The sequence below is a fragment of the Bubalus kerabau genome, chromosome 20 (genome assembly GCF_029407905.1).
Source record: "Bubalus kerabau isolate K-KA32 ecotype Philippines breed swamp buffalo chromosome 20, PCC_UOA_SB_1v2, whole genome shotgun sequence".
NCBI lineage: Eukaryota > Metazoa > Chordata > Mammalia > Artiodactyla > Bovidae > Bubalus > Bubalus kerabau.
Genome location: NC_073643.1, coordinates 34916908 through 34941082, shown reverse-complemented (window position 1 = coordinate 34941082; position 24175 = coordinate 34916908). Strand labels below are relative to the sequence as shown.

Below are 24175 nucleotides of genomic sequence, written 5' to 3'. Positions count from 1 at the left end.
AACTTCAGAGCCAAAGCCCAAACGCAGAACCAACAGGAAGCATAGCATGTGAGAAACACATTTAAAAATCAGTTTTTTGAATATCTTGCAACTTTGCAGGTTATCTGAGGAGGGCCACATATTAGATACAAATTTGGATCCAGAGATTTTGTGTTGCCATTTTGTTGTGTTAATTTTTTAATCCTATCAACCTTGAGTTTGGCCTGACTGACCTATTGTGCTGTCTAAAGTTGCAGTAAAAGAGCCTAAGGCACTTGTAAGTGACTGGCAAGCTGGAGATGATTTCAGAGTAAAGGATTCCCTTGGCATGAATGAGTTTAGGGGAATCTCTTATTAAGGTCTGTTCCCTGTCCTTGTACTATCCTATGTCCCCCTATGACATGATAAATAAATAAGAAAGGTTTCTAATAACCTCTCCATTCTTGTACACACAAGAATTTCTAAAGTGTTCATTGAGTCTTTAAAAATTTGCTGTATTTAAATATTCTTCTCAGATACTTCTCTGCACAATTTACTTAGATAGTAAATCTGTCTTTTCTTAAATATTAGAAATAGTGATATGGGTAACACCCACCATAAGCTGTTATAAGTTCTAAATTAGTAGAGTCTACATTAATGAGGTTTTACTGTACATCAAGTATACTACATCTCTAGTACTTGTGCCTAATGAATTTTCACCCCTAGTAATTAGGTGTTGTTTAATTATGGTTAGAATCTTTCATATCACCTAGGTTAATCACCATATTAAAGACTATTTGAGAGTTGAAGTCATTTGCTGATCATCACAGATTTAGTTACAGAACTAAAAATGTGGTTCCTTTTCCCTACTTCAGTGTTACTGATGAGAATTAAGTGCAGGCATATATTTTCCTATAAACTGTAATTTTGATGTAGACTACATAAAATCTCACTCTACACATTATATGTAACACTGAGCATATGGTGATTCCTAAGCAATGATGCAAGGTGTGGAGATGTGTGTGAATGTGTGCTGGAAGACGTGATGAAATAAACTCCCTTTTCCATCTCTTATTTCCCAGGAAGCATTTTGATATTTATCCTCCTGGATAGCTCAGGCACCACTGAGCTTTATGAGATTTCATCCTGAAATCGTATGTTTAATCCTTAAATCTTTGAAATCAGCATAATTTTTTTAAATTTTATTTTATTTTTAAATTTTACATAATTGTATTAGTTTTGCCAAATATCAAAATGAATCCGCCACAGGTATACATGTGTTCCCCATCCTGAACCCTCCTCCCTCCTCCCTCCCCGTACCATCCCTCTGGGTCGTCCCAGTGCACCAGCCCCAAGCATCCAGTACCGTGCATCGAACCTGGACTGGCAACTTGTTTCATATTTTACATGTTTCAATGCCATTCTCCCAAATCTTCCCACCCTCTCCCTCTCCCACAGAGTCCATAAGACTGTTCTATACATCAGTGTCTCTTTTGCTGTCTCGTACACAGGGTTATTGTTACCATCTTTCTAAATTCCATATATATGTGTTAGTATACTGTATTGGTGTTTTTCTTTCTGGCTTACTTCACTCTGTATAATAGGCTCCAGTTTCATCCACCTCATTAGAACTGATTCAAATGTATTCTTTTTAATGGCTGAGTAATACTCCATTGTGTATATGTACCACAGCTTTCTTATCCATTCATCTGCTGATGGACATCTAGGTTGCTTCCATGTCCTGGCTATTATAAACAGTGCTGCAATGAACATTGGGGTACACATGTCTCTTTCCCTTCTGGTTTCCTCAGTGTGTATGCCCAGCAGTGGGATTGCTGGATCATAAGGCAGTTCTATTTTTTAAACTCCTTATGTTGCAATCATAACAGAGTCATAGCAATTTGTATCTAAGTGTCCAGAGATGTCACCTGTACCCTTCACCCAGTGTCCCCCAGTGATCACATGCTGCATTTATAGTTTATCAGTAATTATGCTAGGAAACTGGCACTGGCATAATCCACAGAGTTTATTCAGATTTCACTATTTCTAGGTGTACTCGTGCGTGTGTGTGTGTGTGTGTGTGTGTGTGTAGATCAATGCAATTTCATCACATATGTAGCTTCACTAACAACCACTTCCACAATGTGTGTTAGTCTCTCAGTCGTGTCCAACTCTTTGTGGCCCCAAGGACTGTAGTTCACCAGGCTCCCCTGTCCATGGGATTCTCCAGGCAAGAATACTGGAATGGGTTGCCATTTCCTTCTCTAGGGGATCTTCCCCACCCAGGCATTGAACCCAGGTCTCCTCCATTGCAGGGAGATTCTTTAATGTCTGAGCCACTTCCACAATGAATATGCTTAATTACACTGTCCCCATAATTTGCCTTTATATAACACTATAGCACTATCCCTTTATAGCCACACCCACCCCTCTTGCCACCCTAGCTCCTCACAGCTGCTGATCTTTTCTCTATTTCTATGACTATGTTATTCCACAAATACTGCATAAGTGAAATCATACCATATGTAACTTGTTGAAATTGACTTTTTTCCACTCTTTGAAGTTTATCCAGGGTGTTGTGTGTATCCAAGTTCATTCTTTTTTTAAACTATTGGGATAAAGTTGTTTATAATATTGTTTCTGCTATATAATGAAGTGAATCAGCTATATGTATAGACACAAATCCCCTCCCTCTTGAGCCTTCCTCCCACCCTGCCCCCCTCCCACCTCTCTAGGTCACCACAGAGTACCAAGCTGAGCTCCCTGGTGTATAGGTACTATACACCAGGTTCCTACTAGCTATTTTACTTATGATAGTGTATATACATCATGAACTTAGTCACTCAGTCGTGTCTAACTTGTTGCGATCCCACAGACTGTAGCCCACCAGGCTTCTCTGTCCATGGGATTCTCCAGGCAAGAATACTGGAGTGGGTTGCCCCTCCTCCAGTGGATCTTCCCAACCCAGGGATCAAACCCAGGTCTCCCACATTGCAGGCAGATTCTTTACCAGCTGAGCTACCAGAGAAGCCCGATAGATAGATAGATAGATAGATAGATAGATATAGTGTATATACATCATAGTTCATTCTTTTTTATTGCTGAGTAAAGATGCAATAGGAGGTTTATGCTTATTTCTTTTGCTTGTGATGTCTAATTATTCCAACACCATTTGTTGAAATGTTATTCCTCCTCCATTGAATTGCAGCATATTTTTTTAAGATTTATAGATCTTAAATAAGTTACATGTGCTATATAACAATAAATAGAAATGTTGAAGGACCTACTCAGTGCCAGGCATTTTAACTGTGCAGTCTCTTTACCTGCATTATTAACCGTATCTTATTTGCAGGAAAAAAATGTGGGCAGTGTTACTATCTTCACTTCAGAGATATGGAAGCTAAGATCTGAAAATCATTGTGACATGCTCAAGGACACGAAGGTGCTACAATATAAAGGTAGAATTAGAAGTCAGATCTGTGTGATTTGAAAGCACATATCATGCTTAATACTAAAATGTTTTACCATCAAAGGAAACTCAGAGTCAAAGCTTTTCATCTTTCAAGCCATTATTATGTTGTATAGTAAGAACTGATGACTTCTTTGGCAGGCACTTAAAAACATTTCTTTAGCTTGAGAAATCAGCTATGAGTTTGGAGTCTGGTTCTGGAATTTGACTAGGCTTTTGCCACATTAAATATAACCATTTTAGAAAATGAAATGGTCCCTTCATCTAGTATCAGTTTTTAACAATACTCTTTGTTATGCTCACTGGGAGATGGTGAAGGACAGAGGCATGCTGCGGTCCATGGGGTCACAAAGAGTCAGACACGACCTAACAACTGAACAACAACAACATGCCAATAGTAACGGCCAGAGCATCTGACCTGTTTTGGCCTCTTTTCATTCAGTTTGTAATTTAACAGAACTTCTTACAGAGCCCTTTACTTTTTCCACAAAGGTCATATAGCTAAGGGTGACTTTCCCTATTTATTGAGCCTCTAATTCTTTTTAAAAATCTTGAGAGACGATTTTTCTGGACATAAACCCATAGTAACGATTTCTATGTGATTTACATGTTACACCCTCAATTTACATACATTTCCGATGTGCTACTTTTCATTTCATGGAGGCTTGCTTAGATGTTGCATATTAAAGCAAAATGAACAACAGGGGTCATCTAGTGCCATATGTTGCCCGGAAGATGATTAGCAGGTTTTTGTTGTTGTTGATGTTTTTAAATCATAGTTCTCCTTTTGTTCCTAAACATTTGGTACTTGGTCACCTGTTGCAAATAGGAAAACTTGTGGATAAAAATCAGAAGATGAGTTGCTTTGCTTCCTCTACTGATTACTTATTGTGTGACCTTGAGTAGCCTCCCATTCTGAACCTTCCATCTTTCTGGTGGGGATCAAAAAGAAAATAAATGCTTTACCCTTGAGAGTTAGCTTTTATCGTTTCCTTGTTTTGTGATATGTATGAGCTAGCCTTTCAGAAGCAAGAGTATGTAAGTTAGGGGGTATTTTACAGGAGCCATAAGAAGGGCTTATCTAGAGCAGTAAGCTAGACTCAGGCATGGGTAAAAGTTAACTGTGGTACAGAACAGCCTCCAGCAACAGAAGCTCACTGATAATAAATAAATAAATTTTTAAAAAAGAAGAAGAAGCTCACTGAGGGCAGGAGATCTGTGTGTTTGGCTCCCTGCTCTATCTCCAGAGTTAACAACAATATCAGGCACTCCCCACAGTCAGCTATTTCATTTCCTATTTCCCCATCTGCACGGAGAGCTTGTAAGGTAGTAAAACTAGCCACATATGCCTTGGAACTCCATGCTCCATCCTAAAGCAGTGTTCCAATTCCCTGGGTATCTATTGCTTGCACTATGCTCTCCAGAAAAGCTTCCCAAGTAGTCCTGATCTTCCTGGGGGAAAAAGGTAAACCAAGAAAAAGGAGTCCTGGATGATCTCAGTCAGTCAGTTTTCCCTCCCATGGTTTCAGTGTTCTGTCTGTAGAGTGAGGAAATGATTCTGGACTTCACTGTTCTATTGAAAGTACGAAATGTATGTATGAGACTGTACAGTGACTGGATTTCCCAAATGGCAAAGCATCATAGCCAACTCTAAAGAGGATGGTCACTGTTATAACAGTGAAGTAGTACCATGGCTCTGCTACTGCTCAAATCTTAGTTTTAATGCCTGTATTAAAATAAACTATAAATGGGCACAGTCTCATTTTTCCTTTATGTAAAATGGGGGTAAGATTGGGTAAATCAGAGTATTCAGAAGGATGATAAAGATGAGAACATGGGATCGAGCTGCTTGGGTTCAGATGCTGGCCCTGATGCTTACTGAACTTCTTGCCTCTGTTTCTCCATCAAGAAAGTGCCATACAATAATGTTTGTTCATGAGGTTGACATGAGAATGAAATGAAATGACATAAAATGATTAGCAATAGCCTTGGCACATAATAAATTTCTATAAGCACGAGTTATGATATTGCCTTGATTAAGACCCCTAGCTACCCTAAAATTTCTCTCTCCTTCCTCCTTTTCCCTATCCTGGACCTGGAAATATGTGATTCGAAACACAAAGAATTCTGTCATGTATCATCCTGAAGACAATCCACCTAGAATGCTCCCTCAGAAACTAAATCTCTTTCTTTCGAATGTTTTGTTTGGAAGAGATTCTTTCTCTTATTATGAAAACTCCTCTAACTTTTTCTACTTTTAAAGAAAAACCTACAAAGACCAAACAAAGTCACATGCATGGATTATTTTTTTTTGTTTTCCCCAAAGCAACAGCAGAGCTCACATCTGTCCTATTTCCAGCTCTGGTGTCCTGGAGAGGACTTCCTCAGAGGGGCTGCATTTGGAACTTGGTCAATTTTACAGTGCTTTTTTGCATAAGGCAACTGAAATCCTTCTTTCTCTGGATTTTTGCTGAGAGGCCTGGCAGTGATGGGTTGGTCAGGATCCACACACACTGGGACCAGGTTCTGCAGAGCTGTAAGGTTGGGTATATTTTACTCTCTCCCCACCTCCACCATTTATATATGCACTTTCTGAATTCTTTCCATTTTCACAAGTTCCTTTTAACCAATATCTGAGTGCAGCCCTATGGGAGAAAGGAATATCATAAACATGATTTTTTTTTAAAATAGCAACATAGCTGTGAATTTACCACAGAATGGGAAGAGGAAAAAAAACTCTCTTTCTTAATCAGATGATTAAATCAATGTCTGCAGGGCATCTTGGGCTCTCAGCTCTCTGCAATGTCCTGTACTAAACCTACATCAACTAGTCTGATCACTCTTTCTCTTCATTTGTGTGGAAATGAGTTGAAATTCTGTCCTTATTAATAATGTAAGTAACTTTGGAAAGGTGACTTAAATTTTCAGGCTGTGGTTTATAGCCCTTATAAACTGAAGCCAATTTGAGTATCAAACCACTATTAGCTAAAGGGCAGAATTACAGATGAGTAATTCTGGAGTATTGAGTTGCAAAACTGTTGGGAGAAAAATCTCATTTTGAGGGGAGGAGGGATAAATTAGAAGATTGGAATTGACATAATCACACTCCTATATATAGATAGATAAGTTTGTACATAAATAGATAACTAATAAGGAACTCTACTCAAAACTCTGTAATGGCCTATATGGGAAAAGAATCTTAAAAAAGTGTAGGTATATGTATTTGTTTAACAGATTCATTTTGCTGTACACCTGAAGCAAACACTACATTGCAAATTAACTATACCCTAATAAAAAGTTAAAAAAAAGTCTTTTAATATCATCTTAAGATCTGGACACTGAACATAGGGTGACTGAGTCTTTAGAACATAACTGACTTCTAATGGATTATTGTAAGAAAATAATTCATCATATTAATTTCTAACACTAAAAATATTCATTATATTAATTTCTAACAAAAATTATGCAGTGAAAATATCACATAAAGATTTATTTGTAAAGTCAGAGGGTAGGATTATTTATTTTATAAAACTAAGACATTCCAAGTTCTGTTCATTCAAAACCCTAATAAGAACCATTAAGTGGAAACACTTCATAAAGTTATATAACTTTAGATCATTAGTAGAGAAGAGATTTCAATTTGCCTTAGGCTTAACATTTCTAGAAATAAATGAAATTATTGAGAAAAGATTAAGAATGAGAAAGAAAAAAAGTTGAAAGAATAAAATTCATAAAATGACTGAAAGGAGACATCAAAGTAAACATCTTTTTAAAGTTGGCATGACTAGTCAGATAGTAACCCACACACAAGCCACCTGTCTTCGAAAACCCAATTGAAACTGGCTTAAGCACCAAAAGAAATGTAGTAGCTCAAGTGAGTAAAATAATACAGAAATAAAACAAACCTAGGAACTAGATGATGTCATCAGGATTTGTTCTCTCCTAGTCCCTAACTCTGTCTTCCTTATGTGAATTTCACTCCCAGGGAGGACCTTCCTTTTAAATCAGGATATTTGAGGAATTCTCCCAGATGTACATTGTTGCTGTTGTTCAGTCACTCAAGCATGTCCGACTCTGCAATCCCATTGACTGCAGGACGCCAGGCTTCCCTGTCCTTCACCAACTCCCGGAGCTTGCTCAAACTCAAGTCCATTGAGATGCATATTGAGATGGTTTTACTAATGTTAAAACATACAAGAAATGCATTCTATGGAAAAAAATACTTCAGTGAATAACTGTACATTCTCATCACCTCTAGTCATATTCCTGCCTCACTGTCGGGTGTAATGATTCTACTTTAAACTTCTCCACCCGCTAAATGTATCACCCTTAAGAAATAGTGTGCTGAACTGTCCACTGTGGGTAATAATAATACCTTCTGCAGAGGTTGGTTATCATGGTGCCTGACAGAGGGTAATCATAGGTTGGCTGAAATGATTGTTGACGCATTTCAGCTTCATTTGGAAGTGATCTCAGAACTAATCAGACGTACTTGCTTAGAGTATTCCAAGAACATATAAAATACACTGATGCTCAGGATTAGGGTACTGGGAACTTCACCAGGAGTCACACTACTCCTAGCTCAGTATGGCCTCTGGTACCTAGTTTATCCAAGGATTGCCCTTACCTTGTCTTTCTAGCCTTCCGAGAAATAACCAGTGATATTTCCTAGTTTCAAGAGACTAGTTTTCTTTGCAAAACATTTATGTACTCAGTCATCTTGCATACTTTGAAGTTCTCACCTATTATTCCTTTTTCAAGCAACCAGCCCCTAAGGCAAAATGAAAATTGCTTGAGTGGGAATTTGGAGGAGAAAGGCAGATTTTTAGTGAAATTGAGCAAGCCTAAGTGACCCTTTTAGTCATTTTTCTAGCAATTTCCTTCTTCTCTGGAGCCTGACCCTGTAGGACAAGGAACTAGTTCAAGTCAATTACTATTCAGAAAGGGCATAATTACATAAAAATCAGAAAAGGAACCTCATTTCTCTTATTATGGTAATATAATGGTAACTTTTGAAAGAACTACAATGCATATGATAAAAATGACATTTGCTTCCTTTGGATTTCTCATTGCTTTTAGTTTAATATTACCATTTTATTCCCAAATCTCTAATTTATCAGCAAAACAGCAGTAAGTGGCAGTTTGTAGGTTATCTTTAAGCAAGAAAGCAAAACAAAACAAATGATTGGCTAACAGCACACCATTGTGGCTAATACACTTCTTAATGAACAACATTCAAAAATCTCCCCCAAAATTCAGAGGCTAACCCTTGAGAGCTTGGATGATGACAGAAGATGCAGGTTTCACTGCCCAAGAAGCTGTTCACAGTCTTAGACTCCAAGCTCCAGGGCTTGCGTCCAGTTCCCTGCCGCCATCTTGTCATTTCCTATTCTTTTCAACTACTTAAAAAAAACTCTTTTCTCTGGCAACTTGAGTGCTTTACACATGTTCTTTCATTTAATCTACATACTACTTACATACTACTCTACATACTGACTCAATGGATATGAGTTTGAGCAAACTCCAGGAGTTGGTGACGGACAGGAAGGACTGGTGTGCTGCAGTCTGTGGGGTCACAAAGGGTTGGAAACAACTGAGCGTCTCAACTGGCATACTACTTCTCTGTTAGGATTTCTATTAGTCCCTTTTTTGGCATTTTCCTTCCATTCACTCATACACATCAATGAACATTCGTGGAATGTCAGGCCACACCCTGGGCACTATGGATATAGCAATGTGAATGAAAATTTGCATTCTAATTGAAAGAAAGGCAGTAAATGGAAGGTGAAGAAGAAAGTGGAGGAGGAGGAGAAAGAGGAGGAGAAACCTCCACAGAGATGATATTTGAGCAGAGACCTAGAGGGAGCCATGATGTGAACTCAGGATGGAAAGTATTCCAGGTAGAGGAACCATCATGTACAAAGGTACTGTGGCAGAGACAGCGTGTAAGAACAGAACAACACCTCTGTGGGTAGGAGGGACGTGCGCTGGCAGGAGGGCCCAGCACCTCTTAGGCCAGGTAAACATTCTGGATTTCTTTTTGACGATAAGGAGAAGCCATACTTAACAGCAGGGGGATGACATGATTTACCTGCAAGGAAACAGAAACTAAAGAGATGTTAAATAATTCATTAATATTACACATTTGGGAAACCCAGAGCCAGGACAGGGTCTATTCAATTCCTGAGCCTTAATCATTTATAATCACAGTGCTACTTTTCAGTTATTCAGTAGATAATTCTGTGTATATATGCTCTGTTACTGCCTTATAAATAAGCTTAACCCTTGAAACTAACTACTTTCTTCTATTGATATTCCCTCACTCAAAATCTCAACTGACTTCTTATTGCTTAACTTTCACCAAATCTGCCCTGCCAATCACAGAATCAATTATTAGTTCCTTATTAAAATCATAGGATGTATCTTTCCTGTTCCATCGGCTCTAGTACTATTAGAGCTTTAGCTGTGTGTATTCCATCTTCTCAAGATTTCTGAATACTCAACAATTTGGTACCAGTCTACCTTTTCAATCTCACCCCTCCTTATTCCCTTACATCTCTTATTGGTCACCTATCTGCAGGTTATATTTAGACCATACGGTCTTTTTAAAAAATGCATACAAAATTAGGTTACTGAATTCTCTTAAAAAAATAAATCACACTGGGGGCATATTCCCACAAGGCTGAAATTGAGCAGCATCCATCAATTTTGTATGGGCCATAAACTCAAGTTCTCGGCAGTGTCCATAGTCAGACACCCACAGGCATCACTTGTAGCCCGTCTGATCCTTAGAAGCATTCTCATATATTTTGGCAATAGTTACGAATGGTGGCTGTAGGTACTTCCTGGAGCTGGACTACTTGGGTTCAAATTCCAGCTTTAACACTTACTAATCTTCCTAACTTGACTGGTGAATTAAGCTTTCTGTGGCAGCCCTGTAAAATATAGGTAATACGATACCTACCTCATATCTCTGCTGCTGCTGCTGCTAAATCGCTTCAGTCATGTCTGACTCTGTGCGACCCCATAGACGGCAGCCCACTAGGCTCCTCTGTCCCTGGGATTCTCCAGGCAAGAATACTGGAGTGGGTTGCCATTTCCTTCTCCAATACGTGAAAGTGAAAAGTGAAAGTGAAGTCCCTCAGTCGTGCCCAACTTATAGCAACCCCATGGACTGCAGCCTACCAGGCTCCCCCGTCCATGGGATTTTCCAGGCAAGAGTCCTGGAGTGGGGTGCCATTGCCTTCTCTCGTGTGATTAAATGAATTAATACATACACAAACATTTAGAACAATGGATGGTCATAGAAAGCAGTCAGTAAGTGGCAGTTTATAATTCCTGCTGTTTGTCAGTAAAGTTGGTACACTTAGCAATTGAACATACCTTTTGCAATCCTATCTCTCTACTCTTGTGTGCCTTAATCTTCTATCTCAAATAGCTTATCCAATCTTCCATGATTACTGAATTCTATCCATCTCTTAAAATCTTCAGTCTTTCCCCTTTATGAAGTCTTTACCAACTACTCTAGCTGCTCGTTTCTCACTGCTCTCCATTCCTCTAACTTGGACTTTTTGTGCTACCCATTGTGTACTCATCTCTTCCTTTGCATTGGCATTTAACTGTCTTGTGTTGATATTTTATCTCTGTAATCAAACTGGAGCATCCTAATGGAGATGTATGACAGGTGACGATTGGGTCTTGTTTCAACTTGCTGGCAGATAGTTGGCACCAATGTTATAGAGTACAAAATTTTCTGAAATCTCATGAGGAAAATTTTTATCATGACATTTTTCTTGGCTAACAAAACTAAGTTAGAAGGTCAGGTTTCTGTCTAATCAGTGAAATAGTGAAAGAGCCAGTTATGAATAACACAGTTAGAGCTTTGAAATGGCTTTTTCACCCCTTCTAATATAGGTTGATGTGGACTGAAGGTCATTACTGTGTAACACTACTTCCAAATTGAAGGTCATTATCATGTGGCAACTGTGTTATGATTTATTTCCTTCCTACCTTATAGAAGCAAGAAATCTAATTGGAAAATCTGTAAAAATAACCAGGGGATCAGTTTCTTTGGAGTTTGGCCTTGGTCTTCAACATGGATAAAAGACCAAGGATGAGAATTCAACATATAATAGGTTATGTAATGGAGATGATGAAATTAGTTATTGGGAAAGTGTGAAAACCAATTACGTATATCAAGATTGAACCTAACAAGATGTTTGTTAGTGGGGATGGGAGGTTCAAAAGTATTCTTGTTCACTAATGTCAGAGAATGCTTCCTAAAATTCAGTCAAACAGAAGAATTACTTAAACCTGAAAGGAAAATACGTGTCATTTTTTGCTTAAGTCTCTGAAATGAAATACTTTTCCATATGCCATCATGGTATGGAGTGAGCTATATTACTGAGACCACTTTATAGATACTACTGCTGGAATTTATCCATATGGGAACCAAAGAGATCCTGTGATAGATAGTTATTACCTCTATGGAGGAATATACAGGAATATTACAAACAAGCTTGACTTCCCTAATGGCTCAGATGGTAAAGCATCTGCCTACAATGCGGGAGATCTGGGTTCAATCCCTGGATAGGGAAGATCCCCTGGAGAAGGAAATGGCAACCCACTCCAGTACTCTTACCTGGAAAATCCCATGGATGGTGGAGCCTGGTAGGCTACAGTCCATAGGGTCACAAAGAGTTGGACATGACTGAGTGACTTCACTTCACTTCACAAACAACCTTAGGTTTTAGCACTGGATCTGCCATAATTAAGTCCCAGTTTTCTGAATGTGACCTTCTAGAATGTTCATGTCTGACTCTATCAAAGGTCATGATCCCATGCAGGGAGAAAGGAGTAATGAAATTGATAAACTAGAGAAAACCCAATTAATCCTGCTGGAACCAAACCAAACCCACAGTGTCAGCTTATATAGCACAATATATAGATAAGGTAATTTGATACTCTGGTTAAAACTAGCTCTGAAAGTGACAGCCACTTGGCCCCATTGAAAAGATAAGGAGAAAATGAACTTTGTAATAAATTACTTGTCACTCAAGAGATCTTTGATTTGCAATAGGAAAAATAACACCTCAAAAGAGAGATGATTTTGTAACGACAACAAAGAAATAAATAAGTGCTAGTGAAATGGATGAAGAATATTCATTCATGTTTAGGTCATCTATAACCCCAAGCTATTAAAGTGGAATGATACAATCCTAGAAGTGTGACTAGGTAAAGAAGGAATAAAGAGAACACTGTAGTTCTCAAATAACTGTCTATTAAATATTGTTTTCATTTATTAGGTTTGTCCTAAAGACCTATATTTTACAAATCTGGTTTGTGTCCAATTTAAGGAAATGTAATCTATTTACATTTATTTGTTTGGTTCTGATGCAGGTAATCATGGAATCTAGATAGATAAGGATATTGGCCCACTATTCAGTATACCAAAGAATTGTGAATTGAGAACTTCCAAGTCTTGAAGTTTAATCAGCAGTCACCAGTGTTATTTCTTAAATGTGATACCAGTTGGAAAGAAACCTGTATATCCCACTTTACTTCTGGTATTGTAAGCTAAAACTGTTGTCTATAGGTCCATTTAGAGGTTACTAGAATCAATGACAGCACAGGAAATCACTACAGAAATGGAAAACCCATGCTAGAGATTTTTATAGTTTGTTTTGTGAGGGACAAAGATTTCTTTAAGGGTTCCTGAGCTTCACAGGATTTGTGTTTGTCTAATATGTTTGCAGAGTAAATGGCTGCAGGCAGGCTGATAGAAATGGAAACACTAGTTCATTTTCTCTGGCTGACAATGGCAGTTAAATCTGTTTTAAAAAATGGAGATTTCAGTTTCACCAAATATATTTTTAATTACTAGAGAAGGGTCTAATGAATCACTTTCTAAATGACTTTATTTACTAATATGGCTCTCTTTCAGAACCCTATCTCTGCTACAATACATACTATCTATCAAAGCCCCAAAATGGCATTAAAACATTTTCCAAATATTATAGTTTAAAATCAGACCAGATGGCTACTCCTACTGCTTTAAGTTGGAATAGTACAACAATCCTTCCAGGTGTGGAGTAGAATAAAATAATTTTTAGTCTAGGGATGACTTCCGGCAGGAGGTAATACTGCTCACTGGCTAAACAGTTCCCACATTTTCTAAATACACTTTGTCTCCTCAAAATGTCTCCCTTTAGCCACAGAGAAATGCCAGGGTTTCTCTTAAACTAAAATTCCATTAGCACTGAGATACATCATACTGGTTCAGAGCAAATAGACTGGCTGTGAGATCAAGACATTGATTAAGTTCCTTCCCATGATTGAATCTACACTTCTGTAAAGTGGGGATAATAATTGTACCTATCTTTTCACATGGTAGTATAAAGTCACATTTAAAATAGGGCTTGCTCTGTGGTGTTATTTATGTGCTGTTTCTGTCTTTTGGGGAGAATAATTGCTTTGTTGAGATGATGAGTAGCACTCTTTGCTAAAAGTCTCAAGTTGCTAAGATATAAGGGTGTCATGTAGAGCATCCTATTTATAAAATTATTTTTTAATTGTTTAACATACGTAGTCTTGTGTCCAGTTGAATGGAGACAGCCTTGACTTTGTGCAGAATGTTATTTGGGAACTGTGGGACAGGAGGACAGCAAATTCAACTGTAGGGTTTTAAGCCCAGAGGGTTAATTACGACATAAATCAGACTAGGTGATTCGGGAAGAGAAGACTGAAAGAGATTGGTGTCTATTTATGTTTATCAACTGGTGCATTCACTCCCCTCTTCCCTCTGCTACCGCCTTCTCGTCCCTGAGTTCTTGTTGTAGCCGCAGAAGTTAATCTCCTCCTCCACCCTGTTACCCTGTTTCCTACAATGCAGCCTGTGTGATTTCTTACGATTTTCTGCCACGTCACACCATCCCCCTGCTTAGCATCACATGTCAGTTGGACTTTGGATAAATAGGAAGCTCCAAGCTTCTGCTTCCCTCTCTAGCTTTGTCTCTCCTCACAGAATGCTCGTCTTCTCCCTGGTCCTTGAAGTATTTCCAGCGTCAACACATGAGCATGTGCTGTTCTATGTGGACATCTTCCAGTCCCCCTTTCTTTCCTACTCGCCCTTCAGACCACAACTAAACATAACTTTCTTACCAAGCAGTTCTTTGAAACCTAGCCTACCACATCATGATGCTAATTTTCAGAAATAGCATACTGACCCTTTTCTTTGTATAACTTATTCCAATATGTAGTGCTATGTTTTCCTATGTGTTTGTTTGAAACATCCATCTTCTCCAATAGACAGTTAACTCCATAAGCACAAAGACTGTCTTTTTTAAACTCTGTATCCTGACTCCCATGGTAATGCCTCAGACATGGTTGGTAGTTAATGAGTAGGTGATGAGTCAATGAATGCATGGATAAGTGAATGCTTCCTGTGTGTCAAACACTAGGTCAATATTCATGATTTTGTTTCATCTACAGAAGAAACTTTTGAGTTAATTACCATGAGAATCCCCATTTTACAAATGAGAATATAGTGGACCTGGAAAGGGCTGTTAAATCTCTCTAAAGATCTGGACTATGGGCTGAGCTTAGTGATTTGCTTCCAAAGAAGAGAGAAAGGAAAGGAAAATAAAAAATAGTAATAATGGTAGCTTCATACTGGATAAACCTGGAAGACACTGCCTGAACCGAGTGATAAAGTTTAATAAGTGGTTGATATCATGTACCTCCTGATGTTGGTGTGATAAGGAAGGCACTTCACTTGCTTGATATCCTCCCCCCTACTTCATAATCCAGTTTACTCATGAGGAAAATCAGAAAACCCCAATTAGAGTGACATTCTATCAAATACCTCTTCCAAACTCTCAAAATTATGAAAAAATTGGAAAGACAGGGAAACAGAGATCCAAAGAAAGCAAAGACACATTGGCACTAAATACTAAATACTTTGAGAGATCCTAGAAAAGGACAAAAGTGAGAAAACTGGTATAATTCAGATTAAGTCTGTAGGTTAGTTACTATCAAAAGTTAATTTCTTAGTTCTGATAAATGCACTGTCACGTATAAGATGTTAATATTACAGCAAACTGAGTAAAGGGTATACAAGAGCTCTTTGTAGTAGCTTTCTGTAAATCTAAAATTATTCCAGTATAAGAAAATTTATTCAAAATAGCTAAACTGGGTTCAAAACCAGTGGTGACCTCTGGTTAGTATACACTAGTTGTTTACCGCTGCCATGACTTAAGTTGATGTCACATGTCAGTTTTGACTAATCAAGGATTGTATGGTGGCATTGACTCTTTCTTTTTTTCTGTTTATTTATTTATTTTACTTTACAATATTGTATTGGTTTTGCCATACATTGATTTGAATCTGCCATGGGTGTACATGTGTTCCCCATCCTGAACCCCCCTCCTACCTCCCTCCCCATCCCATCCCTCCTGGGTCATCCCAGTGCACCAGCCCCGAGCACCCTGTATCATGCATCAAACCTGGACTGGCGATTCATTTCACATATGATAATTTACATGTTTCAATGCTATTCTCCCATATCATCCCGCCCTTGCCCTCTCCCGCGGAGTCCAAAATACTGTTCTATACATCTATGTCTCTTTTGCTGTCTTACATACAGGGTTACTGTTACCATCTTTCTAAATTCCATATATATGCATTAGTATACTGTATTGGTGTTTTTCTTTCTGACTTACTTCACTCTGTATAATAGGCTCCAGTTTCATCCACCTCATTAGAACTGATTCAAATGTATTCTTTTTAATGGCTGAGTAATACTCCATTGTGTATATGTACCACAGCTTTCTTATCCATTCATCTGCTGATGGACATCTAGGTTGCTTCCATGCTCCACTTTCTCTGTCTCTTTCAGAAAATGTGTAATCAACTTTCTATTTACTCTGGAGAATTTCCTTTAAAATATTCTTTTCAGAATAATTAGAAACTCTTATATAACTTTAGCCATTTTGTTTAAGAGTGGTTGTCGTGGTGAATCCACATGTTCAAGGAAAATTTTCCAATTAAAATATCATATAAAGTTAATGCCAAGGCACAAGAAAAGCCAGCTGCTGATGATGTGGTTTTGAAATCATATAAAAACTATACAAATTTATGCCTAACATTGGAAGCCTTCACCTTCAGCATCATGTAGGGCATGTTTTGCAGAAGATGTTATCAAAGATACCCTAACATCTGTCCATTCCACATGCGGTACAGAGTCCAATAGCAGCACCTGGGAGCTTTCTGGAATTTAAGAAACTCCAGGCTCAACCCACAGTCATTGAGTTGGAATCTGCAGGTTATTAATAACGTCTGAGGATCTACCATATAACGTGGAGACCATTATTGATAACACTGTATTGTGTACTTGAAATGTGCTGAAAAAGTAGAACTTAAATATTCTTTCACATGCACAAAGAGATAAATATGTACAATGATGGATGTGTTAAATAACTTGATGAGAGAGTCTTTTCACAATTTATACATACATCAAATCATGCTGTACATTTTAAATATCTTACCATTTTATTTGTCAATTATATGTCAATAATACTGGGAAAAAGATGTAGAGTTTGATAATTATTAAAATCTGCTATAATAGCGTATGCCCCTCCATATAAAATTAGCATATTTATATGAAAATGTACACAAAAAATTGGGGCATTTTTTATAGACTATCAAAGTAAGAAATTAACATGCTGTTTAGCTGGCAATGCAAGAATTGTGTTCAATTTAGGATAATTTATGTCATCCCAATTTTGATTTTCATCTCATTGTAGTTGTGTTGAACTTGGAAACTCTTTTTAAAAGACTCTCATCAAAAACCCTTTCTGAGACTCTGATCACTTAGATCTCCATTTAATTTTCCTCAGTCATTATTAACATGTGTTGATTTCATTTTCTTTGTCTTAATCATTTCTTGCTAGGAATTCTAACCATGGCATTCTCGCTGTGTATTCCAAAGGGGCCCTGAGCCTGCTGCTTTCAACATCAACCTAATTTGAGAGGTCCTTTTATATGAGAATGACTAGCCATCATCAAGGGCAACCCATCCCTTAATTAAAGATGATTATGCACAGCCACCCAGCATCCTATCAGGACAAGCCAATTGACTTTTTGGCTGCGTCACAGTTTACATCCCCAGTGGGAATTTCTATGAATTCTGAAGTCTCTGAAAGATGTTTTGATCTCTCCCTCTAGGGAGAGGACGTTTTCTAGGACAGAGATGCTATGTGAAGCTTGAACTAACTGAGTTCATCTCCAGACCCGAGAAAGAGCACATGAACGGAAAAGCATAGCTTTGCAGCCAGTATGAAGGAGAGCTTCTGCAAGGCTTGTTAAGGAACTGGCACCTAACACCCAAGTCCCTTCATTCCCATGGCCTATAAGCACTGCCGAGTGCCAGGGAGGCTAACTCAGCCCTCTAGAAAGGTCTAGTCTGCATGACTGGGACATGGGTAAAGAAAGTGCCAGGCCTGAGTAGTACTGGACTCTTTTTCTCCAAGGCACTTCACAGCTCTCATGTGTCATGTTAAAGGATTTATACCTGAAAGTAGAAGTTGTGAATATGGAGAAGAAAAAAATGAGACAGTAAGTGGAATGCTAATATCTTGAGTTTCTAAATAGAAAGCATACTTAGATTAAGCTCCCCAGACACAGTCATCATGTGCTTATTCTTTTTACATGGGCCTGGCTGCTTCCCTTAAGGCCATAAAACATTTCCTTCCTAAGGAAAAGAAGTGAAAGTGTTAGTCTCTCAGTCCCATCCTACTCTTCATGACCCCATGGACTATAACCCGCCAGGCTCCTCTATCCATGGGATTCTCCAGGCAAGAATACTGGAATGGGTTGCCATTTCCTTCTCCAGGGGATCTTCCCAACCCAGAGATCGAACCCAAGTCTCCCACGTTGCAGGCAGATTCTTTGGCATCTGAGCCACCAGAGAAAGAAAGCATCTACAATAAGGACAGCATTTTTAAAAAGTGGTCAGCGTTGGGACTGAATTGAGACAAAAGTGGAATGCCATCATTTTCCATAGTGCAGTTTAATCTACAGCCAGGTTGATGCTTAAACTTTTATAGTCTGTAACGAAGTTGCAGATGACACCACGCTTATGGCAGAAAGGGAAGAGGAACTAAAAAGCCTCTTGATGAAAGTTAAAGCAGAGAGTGAAGAAGTTGGCTTAAAGCTCAACATTCAGAACACTAAGTTCATGGCATCTGGTCCCATCACTTCATGGGAAATAGATGGGGAAACAGTGGAAACAGTGTCAGACTTTATTTTTTAGGGCTCCAGAATCATTGTAGATGGTGACTGCAGCCATGAAATTAAAAGACGCTTACTCCTTGGAAGGAAAGTTATGACCAACCTAGATAGCATATTCAAAAGCAGAGATATTACTTTGCCAACAAAGGTCCGTCTAGTCAAGGCTATGGTTTTTCCAGTGGTCATGTATGGATGTGAGAGTTGGACTGTGAAGAAAGCTGAGTGCCGTAGAACTGATGCTTTTGAACTGTGGTGTTTGAGAAGACTCTTGAGAGTTCCTTGGACTGCAAGGAGATCCAACCAGTCCATTCTGAAGGAGAGCAGCCCTGGGTGTTCTTTGGAAGGAATGATGCTAAAGCTGCAACTCCAGTACTTTGGCCACCTCATGTGAAAAGCTGACTCATTGGAAAAGACCCTGATGCTGAGAGGAATTGGGGGCAGGAGAAGGGGATGACAGAGGATGAGATGGCTGGATGGCATCACTGACTCGATGGACGTGAGTCTGAGTGAACTCCAGGAGATGGTGATGGACAGGGAGGCCTGGCGTGCTGCGATTCATGGGGTCGCAAAGAGTCGAACATGACTGAGCAACTGAACTGAACTGAATGAAGTTGTCCCTGCAGTTGGTGGAGATGGAAGTTTCATCTTTGATGAAGAAGAATGAGGTTGAGATATTTCAAAACTAAAGTCTTTAATTGAAGAGATATATATCACATGAGTTGCAAAGCTGAGAGTTTAATAAGACATAGAACTACTGTCTTGACCTTAAACCTAAGTTACCGTAAGTGTTGATAACTCTGTGTCCCACTTTCATGTCGTAATTAATGATCTGACATTTGGTTTGCTTTTTATGGCTTATAGAGAGATTTCACAGAAACTTGCTTAATTTTTGCCTCTCTGGTGTACACAGTATTGTTATTGTCTCTTTACCAAGATTTGTTTCAGGTTTGCAATTCTCCATTTCTAGAACTGCACTTCTAGTAGGGCTGCAAACTATTTTATGTGGAATGGGAGCCTGGGACATTCCAGGAGACAAAGAGAGGGGTCCCTGGCAAGAGCTGGGTAAAGCACAGTTCCCAGATGCGTGGGGTTGTGCAGAGTGGGGAAAGGAATGCCAAAGCATCTGGCTGCCCGTGTTTGGTTGTGGTTCTGCCTTCCAGAACCTTCCTCTCCAGGGACTGCTGCCCAGCTCCCAGGAATAAATGTGATTTTAATTGGCTTGTTACCATAATTTGAAGCTACATGGCCTGCCTGACTGGTATTTAATGAGGCACATCCACTCTAGGGCTCAGTCAAGCAAAAAGAGGCTTCCTTGGATTAATGTACTCGAGTTTTTCCTGTGAATCTTGCCCAAGGAGCAGGGGGTTTTGGGTTCCAGGAGAAATAGATTTTCCACTGTTAGACTTCCTACATCCAAATGGTCCTCATTCCCAGGGGATACTTTAGCAAGACAAAGCTGAGTCTCTGTTCTCAGTTATCCAAACTTATTCCCACCCCTTGATGTAAAGTGGTCCATCAGAACATGTAGGTAAAGTCTTCTGAACCCATACTGTGAGGAAACCAAGCTTGAAAACCTCAAGTAGCTCATGCAAATTACACAGAAAATTATGTATGAAGTCAAACCTTGAAGTGCAGCTGTGGAATCTTAGTGCCTGTGGAGCTGGTGGTCACAGGACTGACCCCACCTAGGGATGGAAAGCTCTCTATCACAGCCTTGACGTAAGTGAGTTTGTAGAGTATATATATGTGTGGACTTTCCTGCCTGAAAAGATAATTGATTCTGTCAAGATTGCTCTGTTGAACGTGATACATCTCTGCTAGACAATTGACAGATATTATTAAGGTTGCTAGATGATGCTATGGATATGAACTGGCAAAGAGGACTTAGTTTTGGAGTTGTTCATAGTCATGAGCTCATTAAAAGAGCTGTAGTCCCTTGCTATTGGCAGTCCAGACAGTTCATTTTATTTTCTCTTTGTGTTGGAATTTTCAGACTCTGTTGAAAAGGTGTTAAAAGGTGAGGCATATTTTGAGAATTGTTCTGTCCCTCTCTTTTATAACACCAGCTCCAAAAATAAAGTTCTTAGGTATTTGACTGCCATTATGAGTCCTTCTTATTGTGAAAAGATACCTAAAGTTTTGGCTCCAAAAGATAATATTGTAAAAAAAAAAAAAAAAAAAAAGACAAGCCAGGTCAAGATAGAAGAAGATAAGAGAGAGCACCATTTCAGTTTCAATGAAGAAAGATATATTTTCACGTGTTGCCTAAAGTTTGACATTTTAAGGGTTAGCAGATCCAAACCGGAGACCAAAAAATGCTTGGCCCTCTGACTCAATGCACTGTGGGAGCTGAGAAGTGGAGGGGGTGGGCAGGCAGTTCAATTGTCAGCTAAATATGAGTCCTTGAGGTATTTTCTTCCTGTGATATTTGACCTCTCTTTCATGGGCATTATCATCATTTTTCCCCACTGGGAGAAAATACAGTGAAGGAAATGAAAGGTGAAAGCAATAGAAAAGAAGAGAATGGATGAAGAAGAGGTAGAGGCCAGATACCCTGACCCCAGGAGAGAAGGGTCAAAGGAAGCCCTTTGGTTTTCTTCTAGAAACTTAAAAATATCCACTTCTTGACTGATTGACGTTTCCAATCTGCTTTCCATACGACATGCTATAGGGCCTAAACTCACTTGTTCCCTGCACTTTTCCTCCGTTTGAAAGAAACCAGTCAGTTGGATAATCATGATAATTAAAAAAGATGTAAACTTTCAGAGTGGCTGACACTAACTCATTACACTAAGATGCCTTGCTTGACTGAGCTAACATTAATTCCAATATCCCGTTACATCATGCACATCAGAGTTGCCAGCCAGTGGAGATATTTCTGCCTTCCTTCCCTTTCTTACCAGGAAATTCCTTCCCTGCTTCCTTCTCTCCCTTCTTTCCTCCCTCCATCCTTTCCTCGCTTCCTTTCTTCCTCATTCCTAATGAGGAAGACATTCCTCATGTCTCCCATTTATGTTGATGCCACTGGTCCAAGGACCACACTTAGACCGCATGTTTCAGACATTTTGAATGAGCCTGTGAATTACCTGGGGGTCTCAGTTCACTTCAGTTCAGTCGCTCCAACTCTTTGAGACCCCATGGACTGCAGCAGACCAGTCTTCCCTGTCCATCACTATCTCTTGTGTTGGTTTCAGTTTCAGGAATGATTTCTCCACATAGTGCCAAGGATGGCCATTAGCCAATCAAGATCTGTTTCCCATGAGGTCATAAAATTTCAATGAATCACAGAACTCCTGCTTCCTAAGAGGAACCATAGAAGTCCAGAGTTCAATTTTGTAAGCCTAGCTTTCACAGGCTCATCTCTGAATGAATTATGTGGTTGAGGATATGAAATTATTTCCCTCTAACTGTACAGAGCTTGGTCACATAAAGCACGTCACTACAAATGGGACAAAGATTATTTTCCCAGTAAAACTGGGCTATTGTTTCAAAAAAAAAAAAAAAGAATGAATGAATTGTGGGGTAAGAAACAAAACTGATTTCCAAGATCCAAAAGTCTGTCAAGATGATAAATTCCTTTAAAGAACTTGGTCAAGAGAGATTCCAACACACACACACACACACACACACACACACACACAGATATTGAAAGGCTTTTCAATAAAGAGAATAAATATCATATTCTGATATCTATCACAAACAAGATGTTAGCAAATACTTTACAGTTTGCAAAGTGTTAAAGTTCAGGTGCTGAGCATGGGGGAAATACTTGGGTAACAGCTACCTGTATTTCATCTGTCAATTTCAATATCAGGGTTTACTCACACACTTACGTGTGTGTGTGTGTGTATATATATATATATTTATTTATATTTATGTGTGTGTGTGCGTGCGTGCTCACGTGCATGCTTAGTTGCTCAGCCGTGTCTGACTCTTTGTGAACACGTGGACTATATATAGCCTGCCAGGCTCCTCTGTCCATGGGTATTCTCCGGGCAAGAATACTGGGGTGGGTTGCCATGCCTTCCTCCAGGGGATCTTCCCAACTCAGGGATCAAAACCAGGTCTCCTGCATTGCAGGCAAATTCTTTACTGTCTGAGCCATCAGGGAAGCTTATATATATATATATATATATAGAGAGAGAGAGAGAGAGAGAGAGACAGAGAGAGAGAAAGTGTATATATAAGTATATATACTTATATACAGTAAGTGTATATGTGTATATACATATATATATATAGTAAGTATACAAATATAAGTAAGTGTTAGAGTTCAGTCATATCTGCCTTTTTGCAACCCCATGATCTTCCCAACTCAAGGATCAAACCCAGGTCTCCTGCATTGCAGGCAGATTCTTTACCATCTGAGCCAACAGGGAAGCCCACAGACACACACACACGCATACACACACATTTATTTAATGTATACAATAAACTTATTCACCTCAGAAATGGGGATGTGATGCCAGCCAGAGGATTTTACTCAAACGACTGAAATGTGGTTAAGTGATTTTCAAGTATATAGCGATTTGCACTATGTAACTATAAATAGGTGCTCTGGGAAAATACTCTTTCCCCAATCCTATTGACTTATGGAGATGTATGAGGAGATCTGAGCTCTGAGCAGAGTGAAATATGATTTTGTACTAGAGTTTCTTTCTGCCAAAGATAAAAATCACTTTACATAAAAAGAGCCTTATTCTCACCAAGTGACAAGCTGCTCTTTCATAATAAAGCACAGTACTCTGGTAAAGCACATCAGCTCCTGTGTGCCATTGGAATACCATTCAGGGAGGCAGAGAGCAGGGAGCTCAAAACCTTTGGCTTTGGTACCAGTCAGCCTTTCTCGCCTGGGTGACCTGCTCAACTTACTAATAATGGTTTTCCTCATCTGTTTAATGACAGTAACCAAGCTATCCAAAGCAAAAGGAATCATGAGGACAAAAAGGATAAAACCTATTACATGGGACCTGGCATATTATGTAGTCACAAACAATTGTTAATGGGTGAAGATCCCCTGGAGGAAGAAATGGCAACCCACTCTGGTATTCTTGCCTGGAGAATCCCATAGACAGAGGAGCCTAGCAGGCTATAGTCCATAGGGTCACAAAGAGTCAGACTCCACTGAAGTGGCTTAGCATGCATGTGGCAACTCCCCCCCCCCCCCCCGCCCCCCAGTGGCTCAAGCAGTGAAGAATCCACCTACAATGTAGGAGACACAGGAGACATGGGTTCAGGCCGTGATCTGGGAATATCCCCTGGAGCAGGAAATGGCAACTCATTCCAGTATTCTTGCCTGAAAAATCTAGTGAGCAAAGGAGCCTGGTGGGCTACTGTCCATGAGGTCACTAAGAGTTGGACACGACTAAGCATGCATGCATGTCTTGTCTTGCCTCTCATGTGGCACTTAGGTACCTGAGAATGCAGCAAGTGGACTGTAACAGTTCATTGCACATTAAG

General features: G+C 39.2%; 1 protein-coding gene across 15 annotated transcripts in view; it reads left to right on the top strand.

The window, feature by feature from the left end:
* TAFA1 (TAFA chemokine like family member 1) overlaps positions 1-24175 on the top strand; it is a 534519-nt gene that overhangs the window by 82748 nt on the left and 427596 nt on the right. For 13 of the 15 annotated variants that reach the window (XM_055558389.1, XM_055558390.1, XM_055558388.1 and 10 more), the window contains exon 2: positions 3311-3416. The exons of the other annotated variants lie outside the window; for them this stretch is intronic. In XM_055558389.1, the coding sequence (XP_055414364.1) occupies positions 3383-3416 (34 nt within the window). In that variant the 5' untranslated portion in view covers positions 3311-3382. The remainder of the gene's footprint in view (positions 1-3310; positions 3417-24175) is intronic. 15 annotated transcript variants of the gene reach the window in all.